Source organism: Panthera leo, chromosome A2, assembly GCF_018350215.1.
Source record: "Panthera leo isolate Ple1 chromosome A2, P.leo_Ple1_pat1.1, whole genome shotgun sequence".
Lineage (NCBI taxonomy): Eukaryota > Metazoa > Chordata > Mammalia > Carnivora > Felidae > Panthera > Panthera leo.
The window spans coordinates 153,523,249-153,543,420 of record NC_056680.1 but is presented as its reverse complement, the minus strand read 5'-3'; the positions used below and the strand labels follow the sequence as shown (position 1 = coordinate 153,543,420).

The 20,172-nt window shown below is 44.3% G+C and overlaps 1 protein-coding gene across 9 annotated transcripts in view; it reads left to right on the top strand.

The window, feature by feature from the left end:
• Window positions 1-609: 609 nt before the first annotated feature.
• The window catches only part of SLC37A3 (solute carrier family 37 member 3), a 62,406-nt gene continuing 42,843 nt past the window's right edge, over window positions 610-20,172 (top strand). For 6 of the 9 annotated variants that reach the window (XR_006199158.1, XR_006199156.1, XR_006199159.1 and 3 more), the window contains exons 1-4: window positions 610-670; window positions 9,308-9,469; window positions 10,880-10,988; window positions 17,363-17,455. Coding sequence is in view for 6 of the 9 variants with exons in the window: in XM_042926468.1 (XP_042782402.1) it covers window positions 9,381-9,469; window positions 10,880-10,988; window positions 17,363-17,455 (291 nt within the window). In the remaining 3 variants the exon portion in view is untranslated. Of the gene's footprint in view, window positions 671-3,507; window positions 3,654-9,307; window positions 9,470-10,879; window positions 10,989-17,362; window positions 17,456-18,499; window positions 18,753-20,172 lie in introns of those variants that run through there. The other 3 variants (XM_042926448.1, XM_042926497.1, XM_042926487.1) reach the window with 2 other exon arrangements.

The following is a 20,172-nucleotide window of genomic DNA, read 5'->3' as shown; positions in this document are numbered from 1 at the left end:
CGTTTAATTAATTTAAATAAAAGTCTAAAGGGGCGCCTGGGTGGCTCAGTCAGTTGAGCATCCAACTTCGGCTCAGATCATGATCTCACAGTTTGTGGGTTCAAGCCCCGCGTCAGGCTCTGTGCTGACTGCTTGCTCAGAGCCTGGAGCCTGCTTCAGATTCTGTCTCCTTCTCTCTCTGCCCCTCCCCCGCTCACGCTTTGTCTCACTCTGTTTCTCAAAAATAAATAAAATGTAAAAAAAAAAAAATTAAAAAAAAAAAATAAAAGTCTAAAGCTTACGCCCTGATGCCTGGTCAGTAGCAAACTTAGCAGCATGTTACTTTCTATAAAAACAAAGAACAGAATAAAGCTTTTCTGGAAAAAAAAGATGCCCTATATAGCAATTCTGCCCAGATCATTATATATTATCTCTCACTGTCTTTTTCCAGCTGACACTCCTGGCCGTCATCCGTCCCCCAGCCCAACAGCCAGGTTCACCGAGGCCTTCCCTCTCCCTTCGGCTGTCACCTAGGCGTCCCGCAGGTGAAGCGGCGCGGTCGGACTACAACTCCCAGCATGCCCCCCCGGGAGGGGCGGGTCACGTGAGCGTCCGGAAACCCTGGCTGCCGGGGCGCGGGTGAGGTGGCGGCGGGGACGACGGGCTGCGGGCAGCGGAGCGGAGCGAGCGGGTCAGTGGGCCGCAGCGCGGCGACTACGGCGCGGTCTCGGATGCGCGAGCCGCGGCGCGTGGGGCGCGACCGAGGAGGGGCCGGCGCCCGGCTCCGGGCGAGGTGTGCGGGCGCCGCCCGCGAGGGTGGTCCGAGGGGCTTCCAGGGGACGGGAGCGCGATGCGGAGGTGCGGGTGCGGGTGCGGGTGGGGGCGGCCGGTGGGTGTGGCGCCGAGGGCCGGGCGGGCCGCCGCTCCCCTCCGGCCCGGGCCCGGCTCCTCAGTCTCGGGAGTGCGGGGCCGGGCGGGGCCGGCGAGGACCCCAGCGGCAGGAGAGCGGGAGGATCCGGGAGGGCCCCCGCGGGGAGTAGGGCCCGGCCGCGCGCCACGAGGGCTCTTGTCCCGGAAAAGGGCTGCAGTTTAGACCGGGTGAAGGGATGCTTTTCAGGTGGGGTGCGAAGGAAGGCAGGCTTTTGGAAAAGAGGCGCCGAGGCCAAAGAGGGAGGGTCTTAGTGGAATAGCTGGGTTTTGTATGCTGCTAACTGCTGTGGCCTCAGTCGAGGAATTTGGTCACATTACGTATTCGTCATTCTCTCGGGATTCTTATTTGCGGAATGTGGTCTGTTTATTCTCACTTTTGACAGGGGATAATGGGAACGTGGCTACAGGGCTTTTGGCGTTTCCTGAAGTATGAGATTGTAGATGATCTCATGGTAACTTGTGACTGAATGCTTGTAGGGAGAAGAGTATGTTCCTGGGGTGAGTGAAATCTGAATCCCAGTTGCCGCCTTTCTTCAGTGTCTTGGTGCTGAATTATTTCTTTGCCATTTGTTGGATGTTCCTATATTAGGAGCTCTCTAAAATTGTCTCATTTAATTCTTTTCTTTTTTTTAAGTTTGTTTATTTTGAGAGAGAGAGAGAGAGAGAGAGAGAGAGAGAGAGAGGACATAAGTGGAGGAGGGGCAGAGAGAGAGGAGAGAGAGAATCCCAAGCAGGCTCCACACTGTCCGCTCAGAGCCGGATGCGGGGCTTGAACTCATGAATCATGAGGTCATGATCTGAGCTGAAACCAAAAGCCGGATGCTTAACTGACTGAGCCACCCAGGCGCCCCCTAATTTAATTCTTAAATGAGGAAAATCGAGGCTCAGAGAAGTTAATTAAGTGGAGGGTCTATGGTTCCAGCTCCAACTTTAATGCCTTTTTGTGGGTCACATGTGGTTTCAAAGAACATAATTCTTCTGTTGACCTTTCGTTTCCTTTTTTTTTTTTTTTTTTAAATGTTTTTGTTTTTGAGAGAGAGAGAGAGAGAGCAGAGGAGGGTCAGAGAGAGCAAGATGCAGGATCCGAAGCTCGCTCCTTGCAGACAGTGGAGAGCCCGACGCGGGGCTCAAACTCACGAACCGTGAGATCATGACCTGAGCTGAAGTCGGACACTTAGTGGACTGAGCCACCCAGGCACCTCGGCCTTTCATTTTCATTAGAAAATGACCCTGAAACAGTAATTTTATAAAATTGAAGTCGGTGCAACGTGTTGTTTCTTTCTAGATGTCAGAATCAAGCGTATTATCGAAGGTTCCGTTTTGCCCACTGATAAAATGAAATGTCGCAGCAGTAACCGTTAACTGGCATATGAGTCTTTTGTTTAGGAGAAGGAAAGTTGTTGTTGTTGTTGTTGTTTGTTTTTTTTGTTTTTGTTTTGTTTTAAGTACAATCTAACCCTCAATGTGGAACTCGACCCCAGACCCCAAGATCAAGAGTCACATGCCAGCCAGGCACACCGAGAGGGAAAGGTTTTTATCTTGAAAACTAGTTGTCTTTGGAATATGTTTACGATGGGTAGGAAGAATGTAGTTTTAGGAACCCTGGAATAAGACAAGAGAATTTTACAGGGAAGTGCTAGGTACTTTACATCTGTGGCAATGAAACAATTTAAGAAGAGACAAAAATTACAGAAGGCTTGAGTTTTGAGTGAAAGGATTTGTGTGGTACAGATAAATGGCTTCAAATGGGATGATGTGGGATGAAAAAGTTACTTGTGTCAAACATTGAGGTGCTAAATGACAACACACACAATACTGTCAAAATAATTGAACTCAGCTATGCATTCATTACTCTTCCAGCTACCTTTTTCTGTTTTAGTACACACCATCTTTTTACTTTGCAAATGTAAAAACTGAAGTCTGAAGGGGCGCCTGGGTGGCGCAGTCGGTTGGGCGTCCAACTTCAGCCAGGTCACGATCTCGTGGTCCGTGAGTTCGAGCCCCGCGTCAGGCTCTGGGCTGATGGCTCGGAGCCTGGAGCCTGTTTCCGATTCTGTGTCTCCCTCTCTCTCTGCCCCTCCCCCGTTCATGCTCTGTCTCTCTCTGTCCCAAAAATAAATAAATGTTGAAAAAAAAAAAAATTCTTTAAAAAAAAAAAAAAAACTGAAGTCTGAAGAGTGAAGTAATTGCCCATCTAATGTCCTTCTCATTTGAGAATAGTAATAGTGTAACCACTATTACTAACAGGTGGGGTTTTTTTTTTCCCCCATTCAGGATTTCTACTTCTAAGCTTAAGGTGAGATATTTCTAATCGCTGTGTTTTACCCAACTTCAGATATTTTAGCCTTTTTTTCTTATATAGTATAGCATAGAGACTAGGGTCAGGTCTGGGTTTGAGTGCTCGCTTCCTCTGTTAAGAGATACTACTTTATAAAATGTGTTTTCTTATTTATAAGATGTGAGAACTAAATACAGTAACGCAAGGCAAGTACCTAGCACGGTGCCTGGTGCTTCGAGAGTATTCGGTGTTGGTTATGGTCAAAGAATTCATTCGTGCACAAAATCTTTACGGATCATTCTAAATGCTCTACTAGGTGCCAGAGATATAGCTGTGGACTGAAGACAGATGAAGCCGTTCTTTTGTGGAGCTTACAGCTGAACAACACACACGTAAACCGTTAAACCAGATAATTTGATTGGGAACAATGCTATGAAAGGAAGAAGCAGAGACAGAGGGGAGACAGGTAACTGAGTAATGGCCCCGGCCATTGTCCATCGTAGACGGGGCGATCAGGGCACACCACTGAGGGAGATGATTTGAGGATGAGCCAAGAAAAGGAAAGGGCAAACCATTCGCAAAGAACCAGCAGAAAAGCATTTCAGGCAGCGGAACAGCAAATGCAAAGACCCCAAGCAAGGAAGGGCTCAGGGACAAGAAAATTCGGTGTGGGGACGTTGTAGCGAGTGTGGAGGTGTGGTACTGGCGAGGGTGGGGAGGAGGGAAATGGGCTAGCTCCTTGCTGTGTCGAAGTGTGGCTAGCTTCGTGGTGGCAAAGGATGGGGAACCACCCAGATGTCCGGTGGGAGATTGGAATGTGGTGACCCTGTAGGTGCAGATAGGGGCAGATCTCCCACCTCTGACAAGTGAAGAAAAGAAAACGGTGCAGAATAGTGTGTCGTATGCTCCTTTGTGTACGTGTGAGTGAGGAGCTATGCCTGGAGTGGATGCACAGGCATGGATTCTGCAGGGATGCAAAGAAACCTGTAAGGGCACGGGGTGATGAGATCAGAGAGGGAGACGTCACTCTCTGGTACCCCTTCGATGTCTTTTGAATTTTCTGCCTTATGCATGCATGACCTGTTGACAATCAATAAAACAATTAAAAAAGAAACACCCACTCTCCCAAAAGGCATTGCTCAGGCAGTCACCTCCTTTATCCTTAGCCTCCTTTTGCAAACCACAGCTGTCCAGTTCACTGCTCTCCTCCCCTTAACCTTCCAATTTTACTGCAGAGGACTGGGGTAGTCAGGCTTTGAAGGGCATGGCAAATTGTTTTGTATTTTTATCTGAGTCTTGGGAAGCTATCAGTGTGTTTTAAGCAGAGGGTGGGAGCTGGTTTATGTCTTAAGATATGTTTCTGGCCGATGTGTGTAGAATGAGTTGGGGGCAGGGTAGACAGAAGTGGTGAAACCCTGCCGAAGGCTTTCGGGGTAGGCTTGGTGGGGGATGGGTGGCTAATCTTGGTGGTGGCAGTGGGGATGGAGAGAGGAGGAATACTTCGGGATGTATTTTGGAGGTAATTAGTGATGGGTTGGTTGTGGAAGCTGAGAGAGAGAAAAGGAAAAATGAAGGATAAATCCTGGTTACCTTGGGCAACTTGGGGGAATGGTAGTATCATTTATGAGGTGGGGGGTACTGGGGGAGGAATCAGTTTTGAGGGAGGAAGTGAAGCATCTTGCTTCAGGTACACGAGGCATATCAATTGGACAGTTGGCTGGCCTGTCGGGAACCCTGGAGGGTCCGAGTTAGAGCCATTGTTCTGGGCGTCGACAGAAAGCCGTCGCGCTGGTTGAGAGAGAGGGGTGCTGGAGCTTTAACGAGAGAAGTGTGGAATTGTCTTAGAGGTTGAGAGAGCAGAATCATTAGGGAAGTGTAGTCATGCTGGGCAGTGTTGCATGCCCTTTGAGGTTTGTGGTTTTGAATCTAAAAAGTGAAATCAGCCTGCCTGTGTGATTTTTCTCCGGCAAACTTCAGCCGCTTGGGTACAGGGTGGGTGGACAGAGGCAAGAAAAAAAGGCCCATAAGGGAGTTGGATAGATTCTAAGTTACTGAGGAAGGAACTGAGGACAAGGGAGGGTAACGGATGATGGGAAAATGGTGAGGTGACTGAATTGGGAGCTTTGCTGAGGCAAAATGACTGGTGAGTGGGAAGTAGGAGAGCAAGGAGTTTTCTGGAAGGGAAGAAAGTTGGGTGTTTGAAATCTGCCTGGGGGAGGTGATGTAGTTACTGGATGGGGTTTTTATTGTGGAAAACCTCTATAAAAGTGTGGGTTATTATAGAGGAAAAGATGGGTGGTGAAGAGGACTGGGGAGTGATAGATGAGCCACCAGGATATTGCACGGAGACCGAAGCAGTGGCAGAAGACAAGCGGGGCAAGCGCTGTCTGTAGCGACAGCGGAGCGCCGGGAGGTCAGTAGGTGACAGGGCTGAGGGGCAGCGGGCAGTAGAGCCCCCGGCATGAGCTCAGAGCAGCTGATTGGGGCAGGGTGAGGACTGGGTCAGAGGACGTGGCCGTGGGGGCCGAGATGCTCGCCGCGGGCCATCTGTCCTACCAGCCTTCCCCCTTCCGCTTTGTCGTCCGTGTCTCCCACAGCATTCCTGGTACAGGACAGCCTGAACTCTTACTGCTGTGGGGTGGAAATGGGCTCCGAACATCTATAGAAAGTAACCGTTTTGGAACGCTTTATATTCCAAGGCATTGTTTTATAAGGGGGAGATTACCTTCCGTCTGGACACGTTGCATGTCTTTTACTCAGCGTTGATCGCACAATGCAGAGTGTCTCATTCTGGAAAATACCTTGTATGGGTGATCTTCTAGGGCTCAAAAAAGCTTCATCACAAATCAGATGAGTTCATGATTATGAACTGGTTTTGAAAAGGAGTGAGCACGGCTCAGTGATTCTGGACCCTTTTTGATGGCAGGGATCTTATTTTTAGTAAGTTTTGTTTTTAAAAGCTAATTCTTGTTCTCATATGATAGTTGTATATTCAGTATCCATTGAGAAAATGCTAAATGAATTTAGCTAAATGCTACTTTGAATTTAGAAGTACTTAAATGAATTTTGGTTTTATTAATTATGACAGCATTTACCTACACTTGGAAAATGTTAGACTAGAGCAGTAAAGAAAATGGTCTTCAGAAAGTAGAATGTGCTTGATGGAATCAGACTTGGCAGAAACTCTCAGCACTTTCCCAGGGTCACAGAGCTCACAGATGATTAGAAATCGCTTCTGTGATGTAGAGAATATAAGTGCAAGGTATTATTATTATTATTAATTATTGTAATTACTTACGACCAGATGTTATAATAGTATTCATTTTAAATGGCATCCTGCCAGCAGCAGGTGATTACCTAAAACTATTTTCCTGGTGTACTTATTAAGCTTTTTCTCTCATGTCACGGAACTAAGGAAAAGGTGGCTGATTAGAAATGAAATCCAGATGGTCTCAAACAGCTCGGTAGTCATTTAAAGTTATTAATGTAACTGCAGAGCCTTGAAATACACAACCATTATTGCCAAAGCAACGTAATCCCAATCTGTTGGAGCATACATTTTTGGAATTATTTTACCTGATAAATTACTGAATTTCATAACTCTTATCAGCATACTGTTTTGAGGTGTGAATGTATGTGTTCAGTTCAAAGAGCTACAATTTACACAAAGCTTTGAGTTCCACTGGGTTTCATGTTTAATTTAGGGGATGGAGGTAAATTTAGCAGTAACACTAATAGCTCTCGGGTTCGTAACTTTCTGGAATTACAGACAGAAAGTTTATTACGTTTTGTAAGTGGAATTTTAAAATCCTACTCGGCTCATTATTTTGTGAACATTTTTCAGGGAGAAAGATTAAATGAAATTAGCTACATTCTGCTGTGGGCTTGATTAATCCTGGGCAGATCGGTGGCTAAAATAATTATCTTAATAATACCTTACTTACATTCATTGTTTATTTTAGTCTTATGACTCTCAAAAGAGACAGGACATTTTATAGACTACCACATGCGATTCATAGAGATTGGCGTGTCCAGAGGCTTATAGCCAGTAAGTCAAACAGCTGTAATGTCTAACCACCTCACCTTTGTACCTTTTATCCAAAAGTTTCAGGAATGGCCAACTGGTGGGTCTGTCAGCATTTACGGTTTGGCTACCTCTCCTAAACTGTGGCTGGTGAAAACATGAGTCTAATAGAAGTTACAAGGCACACAGCCTTGAAAGCAAAGCCCTGTGACTTGCTAATTTCAGTATTGGGAGCTCTTGAGTTTGTCTCCTACCTCAACTATTGCAGTACATGTAGCATACAGGTCATCTTGTTAATTTAACTTTATTTTTTCTTAATAAGCAAGTGAATTACAAGACTTTACCAATGCTGTGGATGTTTTTCCCTTCTGATTATAAAAGTAATATATACTTTTATTGTAGATTTTTTAGGAAAGCATTTAGAAAATTAAAATTACCCGTAATCCTACTACGCAGAGAGAGCTAGTGTATTCCCTATTTATTTGTAAATATTATGTAAACATAGAGTTGAGTTGATGATATTTATAAGTCATATCTTACTTTTTTTTTTTTTGTAAGTCATCTATGCCTAATGTGGACTTGAACTCACCACCCCAAGATCAAGAGTCATACGCTTTACTGACTGAGCCAGCCAGGCACCCCATTTCTTCCTTTTTTCACTTGCCATTTTCTCATGTCACTAAAAAGCCTTAATTCTTCATGTCAAATGATTATAAAATATTCAGCTATATGGATATACCATAGTTTATTTAATCATTCCTCTTTTAATTGCATATTCAGGTTGTCTCTGCAGACTTATAAGTGGAGACATTAAATTTTAGATGCTTACTCTGTGCTTAATTCTTGGGTATTAGAGCATGGATGCGGCTTTCAGAGAGAACCAAGGAGAAGTGAGAGAAAGCAGTGGAGACAGAGGGCATGGGAGTGGCCCTGCCTCTTTACCCATTTCCTTACGACTGACACAAAGTTCGTTTCTTTAACATAAAAAAAGCTTCTTTGAAATACTGTGAAAGCTACCTTTGTTTATAGAGCTGAATGCATCTTGTATTTCTTTAGGGATAGGTCCCTGGAAATAGAATTTTTTTTTTAACCTTTATTTTTGAGAGACAGCATGTGAGCAGAGAGAGGAGCAGAGAGGAGCAGAGAGAGAGGGAGACACAGAATGCGAAGCAGGCTCCAGGCTCCGAGCTGTCAGCACAGAGCCTGACGCGGGGCCCTAACTTACGAACTGTGGGATCATGACCCGAGCCGAAGTTGGCTGCTCAACCGACTGAGCCACCCAGGTGCCCCGGAAATAGAATTTTTGTGTCAAAGCTATTAATGACTATGGCCAGATTGTCTTCTGTAATACTACATTTTACCTCCATCAGCAGTATATGAGAGTTTAGGAGTCATTAGACCTTGAACTACATTGAGCACAATCTTTTTTAACTATATAAGCGTTTTCTTGCCTTAATTAATATTTCTTGTATTGCTGACCAATTGGAGCTTTTATTTGATAAATTAAATAGACATTTCATTTCTTCTGAGTTGTCTATTCATTCCCTTTCCTCATTTTTCTGTCAGAATTAGTGATTTTCTTTTCTTTAAGATTTTGTTTTATTTTAAAGTTTATTTTTTTAAGAGAGAGAGAGAGGGGGAGAGAATATCCCAAGTAAGCACCAGGCTCCATGCTGAGCCTGACTTGGGGCTTGATCTCATGACTGTGAGGTCAAGACCTGAGCCAGAATCGAGTCGGACACTTAACCTTCTGAGCCACCCAGGCAGCCCTGCGATTTTATTTAAGTACTCACAACCCTGAGATCAGGAGTCACACCTTCTTCCAACTGAGCCAGCCAGCTGGCCTTGAATTAGTGATTTTCTTACCAGTTTGTATGGGAGTTCTTTCTGTTAGTATGCAATCTTTTGTCAAGGATTTTTCTTTTTAAGGACTTGTTATAAAACATAGTTATCAATCTAGTTTTCTGGTGTCAGCTAGCCCATGTGATTTTTTTCAAGGCCTGATAATATGCTGACTGGTTATAAGTCTAAATAATTCAGTTTTTAGATTAACTGCCTATTTTAAGTAATGTTGATAATGCGTTTTGTCTTTCCAGAAAGAAGAAATGATGTAAATAATTCACTGTCCAAACTTTGAGGTCAGAAGTGAGAAGGAAGGTGAGGAAGACTATGGCCTGGCCAAATATTTTTCAAAGAGGAACTCTGTTCTCCCGATTCAGCCATCATCACGTTGTTGTGTTCTTGCTCACCTTCTTCAGGTATGTGGATGGATTGTTAAAACTGTTCTCTTGTGTGTTTTGGTTTGTTTGTTTGTTTGTTTGGGAGAGGTACTTACTGCGTGGCAAGTGTTGAATGCACGAGTTGGCATGGGCTTATGAACTGGCTAGTTATTCTTTCTGTTGTACTTTTTGGTAGCCCCGTGGGCAATGTTTGCCCATATTTGGCCAAAATGTTTGGCAGTTTTGGTTGTCCCACTGGGGGAAGGGGTGCCACTTGGAGTGGATAGAGACCAGCGATGCTGCTACGGACCCTACGGTGCACAGGCTGGCCTCCCACAACGGAGAATTTTCAGGGCCCAAAATGTCAGTAGTGCCACGGTTGAGAAACTGTGGTTTAACATGAAATTCTTTCTTTACTAAAACCAGGAGCTTCAGAACACAGGATGCACGTGTTCAGGATATGCCCTGTGCATCCTTGAGAAGTAAAGTAAAAATTGTATGAGACAATTGTAAGGAGCGTGACCAAGGAATCATCAGTATTTGTGATTCTGTGGCCCTCAGTGGCTCTCTTTAGTGGTCCATAGATGATATAAACCAGGCTGTTTGGTTTTAGGAGCCATGTTACTTATAACCCTGTGGCTCAGCTGTTTTGATGATTTCTTCTGGGTAGATTTTCTTTTGTTAATCTTTATTGAAGGCACCACAAATGATGTGATAGGTTTGTTTGGTTGTTTTAAGGCAGAACTAGGAAATGGTTCTCTAATTGTGTAACAGTTGATAGGTAGTTTTGGATGCTTTCTTTAGGGATAGCCGTTTGTTGGGGATGAGAGGAGGCATCAATATGAGGAAAAGACAGGACTCAAGAGAAAGCTACTGAGTGGCTAGTACAACAACAAGGGGCCAATGGTTGCTAAAGACTTAAAATTCTTTACAGAACTGCCTCCATGATTTAAAGTCGGTCGGGATCAATCACATATCTGTCTTCTAGGTGGAGGGATAAGTTAGGAGTGAACACAGGGGCTTATATAAGAAGACTAGTTAAGTTTTTCTTTTTTTAAAAAAAAAAAAAATTTTTTTAACATTTATTCATTTTTTGAGAAACAGAGTGTGAGTGGGGGAGGGGCAGAGAGAGAGGCAGACAGAGAGTCCGAAGCAGGCTCCAGGCTCTGGACGGAGAGCACAGAGCCCAATGCAGGATTCAAACTCACTGTGAGAACTGTGAGATCATGACCTGAGCTGAAGTCAGATGCTCAACCGACTGAGCCACCCAGGCACCCCCGGTTAAGTTTTTCTTTTGCTTGGCAGACTGTTTCAGTTGATAAAGCAAAACTTTTTTTTTTTTTTTTTTTTTTAAGAGAAGAATTCTAAAATTGAATGGAACAAATGGGATTTTATTGAATGCCGTTTTCTTTGCTATTCATTCAGCTGTATTTCTTTTCTCCTTTGCAGTTATTCGTTGCTCCACGCATCAAGAAAAACTTTTAGCAATGTCAAAGTCAGTATCTCTAAGCAGTGGACCCCAAGTGCTTTTAACAAGTCCATTAGATTGCCTGTAGAGGTAAGTGGAACAAAGTGCTAGGACGGGTTCAGGAAGCGAGCCATGCCCACCCCGAAATTCCTCTGAAATTCTTCTAGTTTGTTTCATTCATCTGCTTAGGACTCTGAAAAATGGCTGTTTCCTCTGGCATAAAATCCAAACTATTCTGCCTGATTTCTTAGCTTGCCCTGACTCAGACCTGTTTTACTTACCGTTCTATCCAGCTGCTTTCTCACCGTTTTGAAGTGACACAGTTCTGGTGAGACTGTTTTTTAATTGAGTTTCACAAGCACCTGTACTCATTTCTGCCTTTGAGATTTTGCTCATGTTCTTTTTTAGGCTCTTTCTCTTTTTTCCTTCCCATCTAAATCTGGCTTTTCCCTCTGTGGCAAGATAAAATGCCACTTTTTCTTCTTTTTTAGGTAATCTCTGCACCCAACGTGGGACTTGAACTTGCAACCCAGAGTCCAAAAGTCGCATGCTCCACCAACTGAGCCAGCCAGGCGCCCCTAAAATGCCACTTTTTCTATCAAATTTTTTCCTAGCTTCCACTAATTCCTCCCCCCCCCCCCATCTGAACTGTGTACGGTGTGTTACATAGTTTAATGTCTCAGTATTTAGGAACCTTGTGATTGTTTCATTTGTTTGTATCTTGCTTAAGAGTCTAGAAGTCAGGGAGTATGTATCCACTTCTTTGAATTCATTATGGATCAAGTGAATCCTTTGATGACCAGTTGGAATGGAGATGCTATTCTTTACGATACCCTATTTCAATATACAAATCCACTCCATGCATTATTTTAATGTTTTCATGTTTATTTTTCAGAGGGAGAGAGAGGAGAGAGAGAGACAGAGACACAGAGAGACAGAGAGACAGAGCATGAACGGGGGAGGGGCAGAGAGAGAGGGAGACACGGAATCTGAAACAGGCTCCAAGCTCAGAGCTGTCGGCACAGAGCCTGATGCGGGGCTCGAACTCATGCACCACAAGGTCATGACCTGAGCTGAAACCAAGAGACAGACACTCAACTGACTGAGCCACCCAGGTGCCCCACTCCATGCATTCTTTACCACATTCCTTGAGTTGGATTATGTGGAATTGTAGATACATATTAATATTCTTGGCATGTCTTCTTTTTTTTTTAATTTTTAAAAATGTTTTTATTTATTTTTGAGACAGAGAGAGAGCATGAGCAGGGGAGGGGCAGAGAGAGAGGGAGACACAGAATCTGAAGCAGGCTGCAGGCTCTGAGCTGTCAGCATAGAATTGGATGTGGAGCTTGAACTCATGAGCTGTGAGATCATGACCTGAGCTGAAGTGGGCCGCTCAACCGACTGACCACCCAGGTGCCCCATAACAGGAACTTTTAAAAGGAAAGATGTTAGGAATAGCGGGTTAGATTTCACACTGAGTCTTGACAGTGCTGTGTGCTCCCTGAGTACATCTAAATGATCAAATGACTTGTCACAAACCTTGGAGTGCCCTTGAAGGGGTCATGTGCTCTAACCTCTCAACCAGTATAGATGCTTTCTTTGTCATTTTGAAAGATGATCACTCACCTTCTGCTTTAATACTTCTAGAAAGTTCTTTCTTATATTAGGGAAAAGTATTCTGCTGTTTAATTTTGATCTTGGGTTTTCTTCTGAGCCATTCGTAGTGGTCGATTCCTGCTGCGTGACAGCCTGTTGAATATTCAGAGAAGACCTTTCTTCCTAAGTTTCTCTCATTTAGGCCAACGTGCGTGGTTCCTTGAACTGTAGTGTAGTGGTGCTGTGTGCTGAATGTGATTTTGCGGGTGCAGTCTGATTAATATACAGAGCAACAGGATTTGATTGCACTAAGTTTCTGGTTATGTTGCCTAAGGCTGCCTTTGTTTTTTAGGTAACTGAGTTTGGCCGCCCCCAAGACCACCCCCAGGTTTGATGATTCACCAAGAGGACTCACAGGACTCAGCTTATAGTCATATTCATAGCTGTGGATTATTACACTGAAAGGATACAGAGCAAAATCAGCAAAGGGAAAAGCACAGGCTGAGTTCTGGAGGAAGCCAGGTGCGAGCTTCCAAGAGGACTTTTTCAGTGGGGTCGTACAGGATGTATGTGATTCTTCCAGCAACAGGTTGTGACAACCTGTCTACCAGGGAAGGTTATTAGAGACTCAGTGCCCAGGGTTTTTATTGGGACTGGTCACATAGGCACCTTGTGCCTGACATGGACAAAAATTCCAGACGCCTAGGAGGAAAGGTTCAGTGTAAACCACATTGTTTGTACAAACAGTTTAGGTACAGTGAACCACTCTTAGTAGGAAAGGATGGGAACACTCCCAAAATCCAAGTTCTCAGGTGCCAGCCAGGGGCCAAACTCACAAGTAGGCGTTTTTGAGGAGAACAGTCTCAGGCCTGCTCTGTTAACTCTTTATTGCCAGTAACCATGTTAACATTATTAGCTCTTGTGGGACTTGTATTAACTTTTCTGCTTAGGTGTTTATTTATTTACTTACTCTAATTGCTGCTAAAATAGATTTCACCATTCTGGTTTTTCAGAACTGTGGGTTAAGTACTTTGGATGGGTTGGTTATATAGAAGTCACGTTCAGACTTATCCTGGAGATCTTTGTATTTCCGTCTCTGCTGTCGTGGAGAGCAGTGCTGACCTTCCATTCCTTTCTTTACACTTTAAGGTCTGGGTTTTTTTCTTTCCTTTTCTTTCCTAAGCCTACTGCTGGGAGTGGAACAGCTGGGGTGATATGTACTTTTCACTCTTCCTGTGCTTCTGTGTCTGTAACTGTCAGCGCTAGCCTCCATTTGAGACTTGCTTTCTTGTCTGAAGTGGGAAGAGTTCTTAGAACCAGAAGTTGATGGGGCGCCGGAGTGGCTCAGTGGGTTAAGCGTCTGACTCTTGATTTTAGCTCAGGTCATGATCTCACGGTTCATAAGATCGTGCCCCGCGTCGGGCTTTGCACTGACAGCATGGAGCCTGCTTGGGATTCTCCCTCCCTCTCTCTCTTTCTCTCTCTCTCTCTCTGCTCCTCCTCTGCTCATTCATGCTCTCTCTCTCTCTCTCTCAAAATAAATAAACTAAAAAAAAAAAAAAAAAAAGAACCAGGGGTTTATGTAAAATTATTCTGAAAAATAGTTTGCTAACATAGCGTTAAACATTTAAGTGTCCTGAACAGCATCATCAAAAATTACTTATTATAGTTTTCATTTTAATGCATAGCTATCTTAGATGCTTTACAAAAAGAATTAAGCACACACAGTCTCTCCACCTGAGAATTTATCATGGATCCCACTGATATGGATGAACACTGAAAATAGGGAACAGAACATAAAATCTGTGTTTAGAGATAGCAAGGAGGTAATGGTTAAATTTAATATTTGAGGACAACTCGACTGGAAATTGTAAGCAAGATTTTGTTCTATTAAATTAAAAAGCCTTACCTCCCCAGACAGTACAGTCCTTCCATGAGAGCAGTGTGATTGAGTCCAAGCTGTCCAGGAGAGGGTAGCGGGACTCAGGGTGTCCTCAACACTCTGTCTCACGCTCATCCACAGCTGCTCTTCCCCAGCAGAATCTCACGGAAAGCGATACCACTCACTGTGGTCAGAGAGCAGACCCCAGAACGGAAGTCAGCTTTAACTCATTCTCTGTGCACCACTTCAGGAAGCTCTTGTCAGTAGTTCCCCACCCCATGCCTCACCCTCACTCTGTGCTAAACATTCTTACTTAAGAAACCCCCACGCACACAATTTCATGCTTCCAGGAAGTGCCTCGGTGCTTAGTACAGCCCCTCCCTTCCACAACACGCGAAAACCCGACATGCATACAGGCCGGGGGAGGGGGGGCGGGGGTTCCCATGTTAATTGTATGTGCATGCAGGCCAGCTCAGCTACACCACTGCAGTGCATGGGATTTCACCGTGTGCAAGTCATTTCATTAAACACTGGGTGATTTGCTCTGTATGCATGGACCATTTCTCACTAGTATGCATCCTTCTGACAAGTCTGTCTGACTTCTGTTGTTGAAGGGAACTTTCTTTACTAGGCTTGTTCTCTCACCCTATTTTCTCTATCTTTCTGTTAGTCCTATTTTGTTTTTTGTTTTTGTTTTTGTTTTCTTTTTGTTTTCCACTTGTTAAGTAGACCATCAAAAGTATATTTCAGCTGAATTCTGGTAGTAAAGCAAAAGAAAGCTATTTGAAATCTGTCGGTTCTTGTGAAAGCTACACCTGCAGGGAGTTTTGGTGACCTCTTGAGAGAGTAAAGAAGGACTCCTGAAACTTGGGGCAGCTGTTTGAGGCCACTGTCTCTAGCTCACATTGATGTGTGCCCAACAGGGCTTGGTCCTGGGTCCTAATGAGCATCAGGGCAGAAGATTGTGGCCTGAGGCAAAATGACTCGAATTGGGGAACTTTAGGGCCCCACTTAGTGCATGGAAATACCGATCGATCATTGTGTGGGCTGCTCTTTTCTCTACGGTGACAGCGTGTGAGGTGTTGTTAAAGGAGCAAGACTGACGCCTGAAGCCACACAGAAATAAGTCCCAATCCTTTAGAATCACACTTTACGCATTCTTTTATAATTTGGGGATTTTACTTTCTGTTAAACATTTTTTTTCTTTATCGCTGATTGTGATTTTTCTCTTTAATATTCTAAAGTCAGAATTTCTTTCCTGTAACATCCCATCTCAGAAATCATTTATTCTAGGAGTTCTCTCAGTTTTTGGGTTGAGGACCCCAAAGAGTTTTTGGTTTTGTGGGTTTACATTTATAGATATTTTAGAAATTAAAACTGTTTTAGAAATCAAAACTGAGAAATTGAGGGGCGCCTGGGTGGCTCAGTCAGTTAAGTACCCCACTGCAGCTCAGGTCATGATCTCGCAGTCTGTGAGTTCGAGCCCCGTGTCGGGCTCTGTGCTGACAGCTCGGAGCCTGGAGCCTGCTTCAGATTCTGTGTCTCCCTCTCTTTCTTTCTCTATCTCACAAAAATAGATAAACATTGAAAAAATTTTTTTAAAAACCTGAGAAATTGGAAAAAACCCACCTCATCTCTTTTTTAGTTATTTTTTAAATGAATTAAGTAAACCCATAATGTGTTAACATAAATGACATTTTCTAAAAAATGAGTTTTCAAGACAAAAAAAATCACTTCATGAGGAGAATGACACTGATTTACATTTTTGCAAATCTCACATGTGGCTTAATAGAAGATAGTAGATTTTCAGTCTGCTTCTGAATTCAGTCTCTTGCCATCTGATCCTTTGAACTGTTCGAAGAGAATTTGGCCTTTCACAGATACACAGTGGAAAGGGGAGAAGTACTTTAAGAGCTTTTTCAGCTGATTGTGGGCATGTGTCTTTGATAGTACACCAGAATTTGACAAGTGGCAATTTCTTAAAGGTTAGTTGCCGTGTGGAATCTGAAACTGTATCGATTAACTTTTTGTATGCTTATATTAAGATCCATTTGTCTGTCTTGTACTTTGAATGGATTTTGAAGTGACAGGATCATTTCGTTCTTTTTTGAGGACATATCTGCCAAATACCCAAATCTGAATAACTGTGGCTCCTCTGTCAGTCATTCTTCCAAGTAAAAAACCGTATTGTGGCTCGTACTTCACACACTGCACGTGTGCTCTTCCTCGGGACAGCCGTGGTGCCTGGATGCCTAGCACTGGCACACAGAATATTAGAGATAAGCGGACTTGAGGGCCAGATTTAATAAATTTAATACTTTTTTTTTTTTTTTTTTTTTTTTTAAACGTTTATTTATTTTTGAGACAGAGACAGAGCATGAACGGGGGAGGGTCAGAGAGAGGGAGACACAGAATCTGAAATAGGCTCCAGGCTCTGAGCTGTCAGCACAGAGCCCGACGCGGGGCTCGAACCCACGGACAGTGAGATCGTGACCTGAGCCGAAGTCGGACGCTTAGCCGACTGAGCCACCCAGGCGCCCCATAAATTTAATACTTTTTGCTTCTCGCCAAATATTTGAGCATCTAGCACGTACCAAGGACATTCTTAAGTGAAATTGGCCTGTTTTTGTTTTTGTTTTCTTTTAACTGTGAGCATGGCCATAAAGAATATAGCGATTAATAGTAGGGTCTGGCGTAACGGCCTTGACTCATGCTGAGCCACGAGGAGTTTTACCCACCGCTGCATACGCGCCGTCAGTGCAAAAGAAGAAAAAAAGCAGCTCACATTTTCGTATTGTGCAAATAGCTTTGACCTTGCAAACCCTCTCATGTGTGTTTCCTTATCTACAGAGTGCTGATTTCCTCTGTGCAACCTCCCCAGGGCTCTGTGAGGGCGGGCAGAGGCCGTAGGTGCAGGTGCTTTGAGAGAGAGAAGGACTGACAGGTACCAGTGGGGACTGACCTGGCTCTTGTGTTGTTGTAGATCTGGAGCAGCAACCATTTGTTCAACAGCGCAGAGGAGGCCACTCTTTTCCTTGGAACGCTGGACACCATTTTCCTCTTCTCTTATGCTGTGGTAAGTTTTAGAATTTGAGGGTTTTAGGTTGAGGAAAGATATATATGGAAATGACTGCACACTTACGAAGTGTTTAAGGAATTCTAGAATTTCCTGACCCAGGAGAGTTCAGTTTTGCTGAAGTTTATATTTTGTGTCCTTCCCATCCATCTACCCAGCCATTCATTCATTTTTCATCCATCTGACAAATATTTACTGAGAACCTATCATGTGCCAGATACTCTTCTAGTCTGTGGGAGTTCATCAGTGAGCAACACAGGAAAAATCCCTAGCTTTATAAAGCTTACATTCTTGGGTGGGAGCTAAGGAGGACCAACAGTAACACGGCGCTGTACATAAGCAAATAAAGAAGATGGGTGGAGGTGATAGGTGCTGTGGAGAAGAATAAAGCAGGGAAAGGGGAATACATAGCCCCGGGTGGGAGTTGTAATTTAGGTAGGATGGCTGGGGAAGACCTCGGGTAGGAGGCTGTATTTGAGCCAAGACCTGATGTGAATGAGGTCTGGGTGATTAGAACAGAGAGACAGGAAGTGAGGCCAGAGAAGGTATGGGGCTCAGACCTTTAGGGCTTTGGTCCCTTTGTTGGGGCTTTGACTTTAACGTTGAGTGAGATGGGAGCCATGGAAGGTTTTGCGCAGACGAGTGCTGGGATCTGCCCCATGTTTGTGCAGGTGCACTTGCTGCCCTGGGTGACTGAACCAAGGGCAAAGGCAGAAACAGGGAGACAGGTTAGGCTCTTCCGGTTTTGAGGTGAAGGATGATGATGTCTCAGATCCAGGGTGGGGTAACAGAGGTGGGAAGAGGTAGATTTTACCTGTGTTCTGAAGGTAGAACCAAGAATTCTTTTTCCTGTTGCGTGTGGAATATAAGAGAAAGAGAGGTGTCGAGAACAACTCTAGGGTGGAAGTATCATAGCAGAGTGGAGGACGGTAGGCTTTGGGGGCAGTCTCTTTTAGACAGGTTACATGTGACATACCTATCATTGCCCAAAGGACGAAGAGTAGACATTTGATTATGTGAATCTCGAGTTCAAGGTAGAGGCTCAGCCTAGCGGTACAGATTTCAGAGTCTTTGGCATCTAGATAATTTTCAGTTAGGAGACGATGGAATCATCCAAGGAGCAGGTGAGGATAAAGAAGAGGTGTGACAACTGAGCCATGGGGCTTCTGTTATCTCGAGGCAGGGGACGTGAAGAATGGGCACGTGGGCAGAGGTGCAGCAGTCAAGGGGGAGAACCGAGAGATGGTGGTGTCCTGGGAGCCATACCAGCATGGCAGGCGCTAATTCTCTGTCCAAGGTAGTCGTCTTGGATCGGGCAGCTGGGATCTCTGGTTGCGGGAGCTGTGTGGTGGCGGCTGAGCTCAGGCCGCGGGGAGCATACTGTGAGCCGTCCGCGCTTTTCTCCCAGGGTCTGATTTCCTCTCTTGCAAATGTGTCCAGTTATAAAAAAGTCCTTTGATTACGAATATCCAGGTGATGTGAAACACCAAGTGAAAGTCCCAGAGTAATCTCTGAGTGTTTCTTTGGGCAATTATTGGAATATCTTTTCTTCAAAGAGGAAGCCTGTAGTAGTAGAAACAGTTGGAGCAGATCGTGGATCAATTAGCCTAACTCTTCACCCTGGGCATTTTGAGTAGGAAATCCCAATAACATGGTCATTCAGCTTTAGGTGGAGCACCCCCTGTGGGTGGAGCACTCCCTGGAGTGCTTGTCACTGAGCCTTTACGGTGTATGTTAAGAAACAGCATCTTCCAGTGCAAAGACCACCTCTACCACAGTCAACTGCCTGTGTCATATTTGGTTTCCAAATGGAATTTAACCCTTTTTTTGATCTTTAGTTTCCTCTTATCTAGAGTTGCGATCATACCTATCACTAGGATTCGGTAGGTTTAGGAGATAAAGGGGCCACGAGCAGTCAGTGATCATGCTTCTTTATATCGAGCCGCATGTCCTTCTGGCACTTCAGGCATCATGTAGGCATTTGAAATAACACAGAATAAATTGGTTCCCTCATCTGAAACATTGAGAGATTTTCTTCACCCCCTTTACTGTCTGTAGCATAAGACGTGTGAGTGGCAGCTATAGAACATAGAATCTGAAGCTTACGGGTGTTTCTTTTGAAGTAGTGACAGGTCGACGATGAGACATACCGTCTGTTTTCTCTAGTATAGATACAGTCGGTGTGTCAGAAACACCTATACCTGGATTTAGGTTTTCAGTCAAGACATTTATTCCTTTTACATATTCATGGAAGAAACCCAGTGTATTGCCCTTGGCTCCTTAGTCTGCCTTGCGGCCGTGACCACCGGATTTTGATTCTTGCCGCTCAGTGGGAGGAGAGCAGGAGGCAGAACGTTTGTACTTATCTTCAACTAATTATTGGCTTTGTGCCCCTACACTCCCTGCCTCGTGAAGTCATGAAGCCCAAGGGTCAGATTAAACAGGCAGTGCTTGTGCCCCAGAAGCTTCTGTTGTGCAGGACGCGTTGTGACACATCTTGATTTCAGAATGCAAATGGCGAAGTGTAACCCCTATGGGAATGCACATCGCTGATCCTTAGGAGTTAATCTGTTCTAGAAAATGAAATATATTTGTGTGCTTGTTTCATTAGTATTTTTGCTTTGTTTTGTTTTTGGTTTTCCAGTCTCCTTTTTAGGCAGTGATGGGGATCCGCTTTTGGTAGAACCAGAGTTTACACTGGATTGTAGTATTTGGGT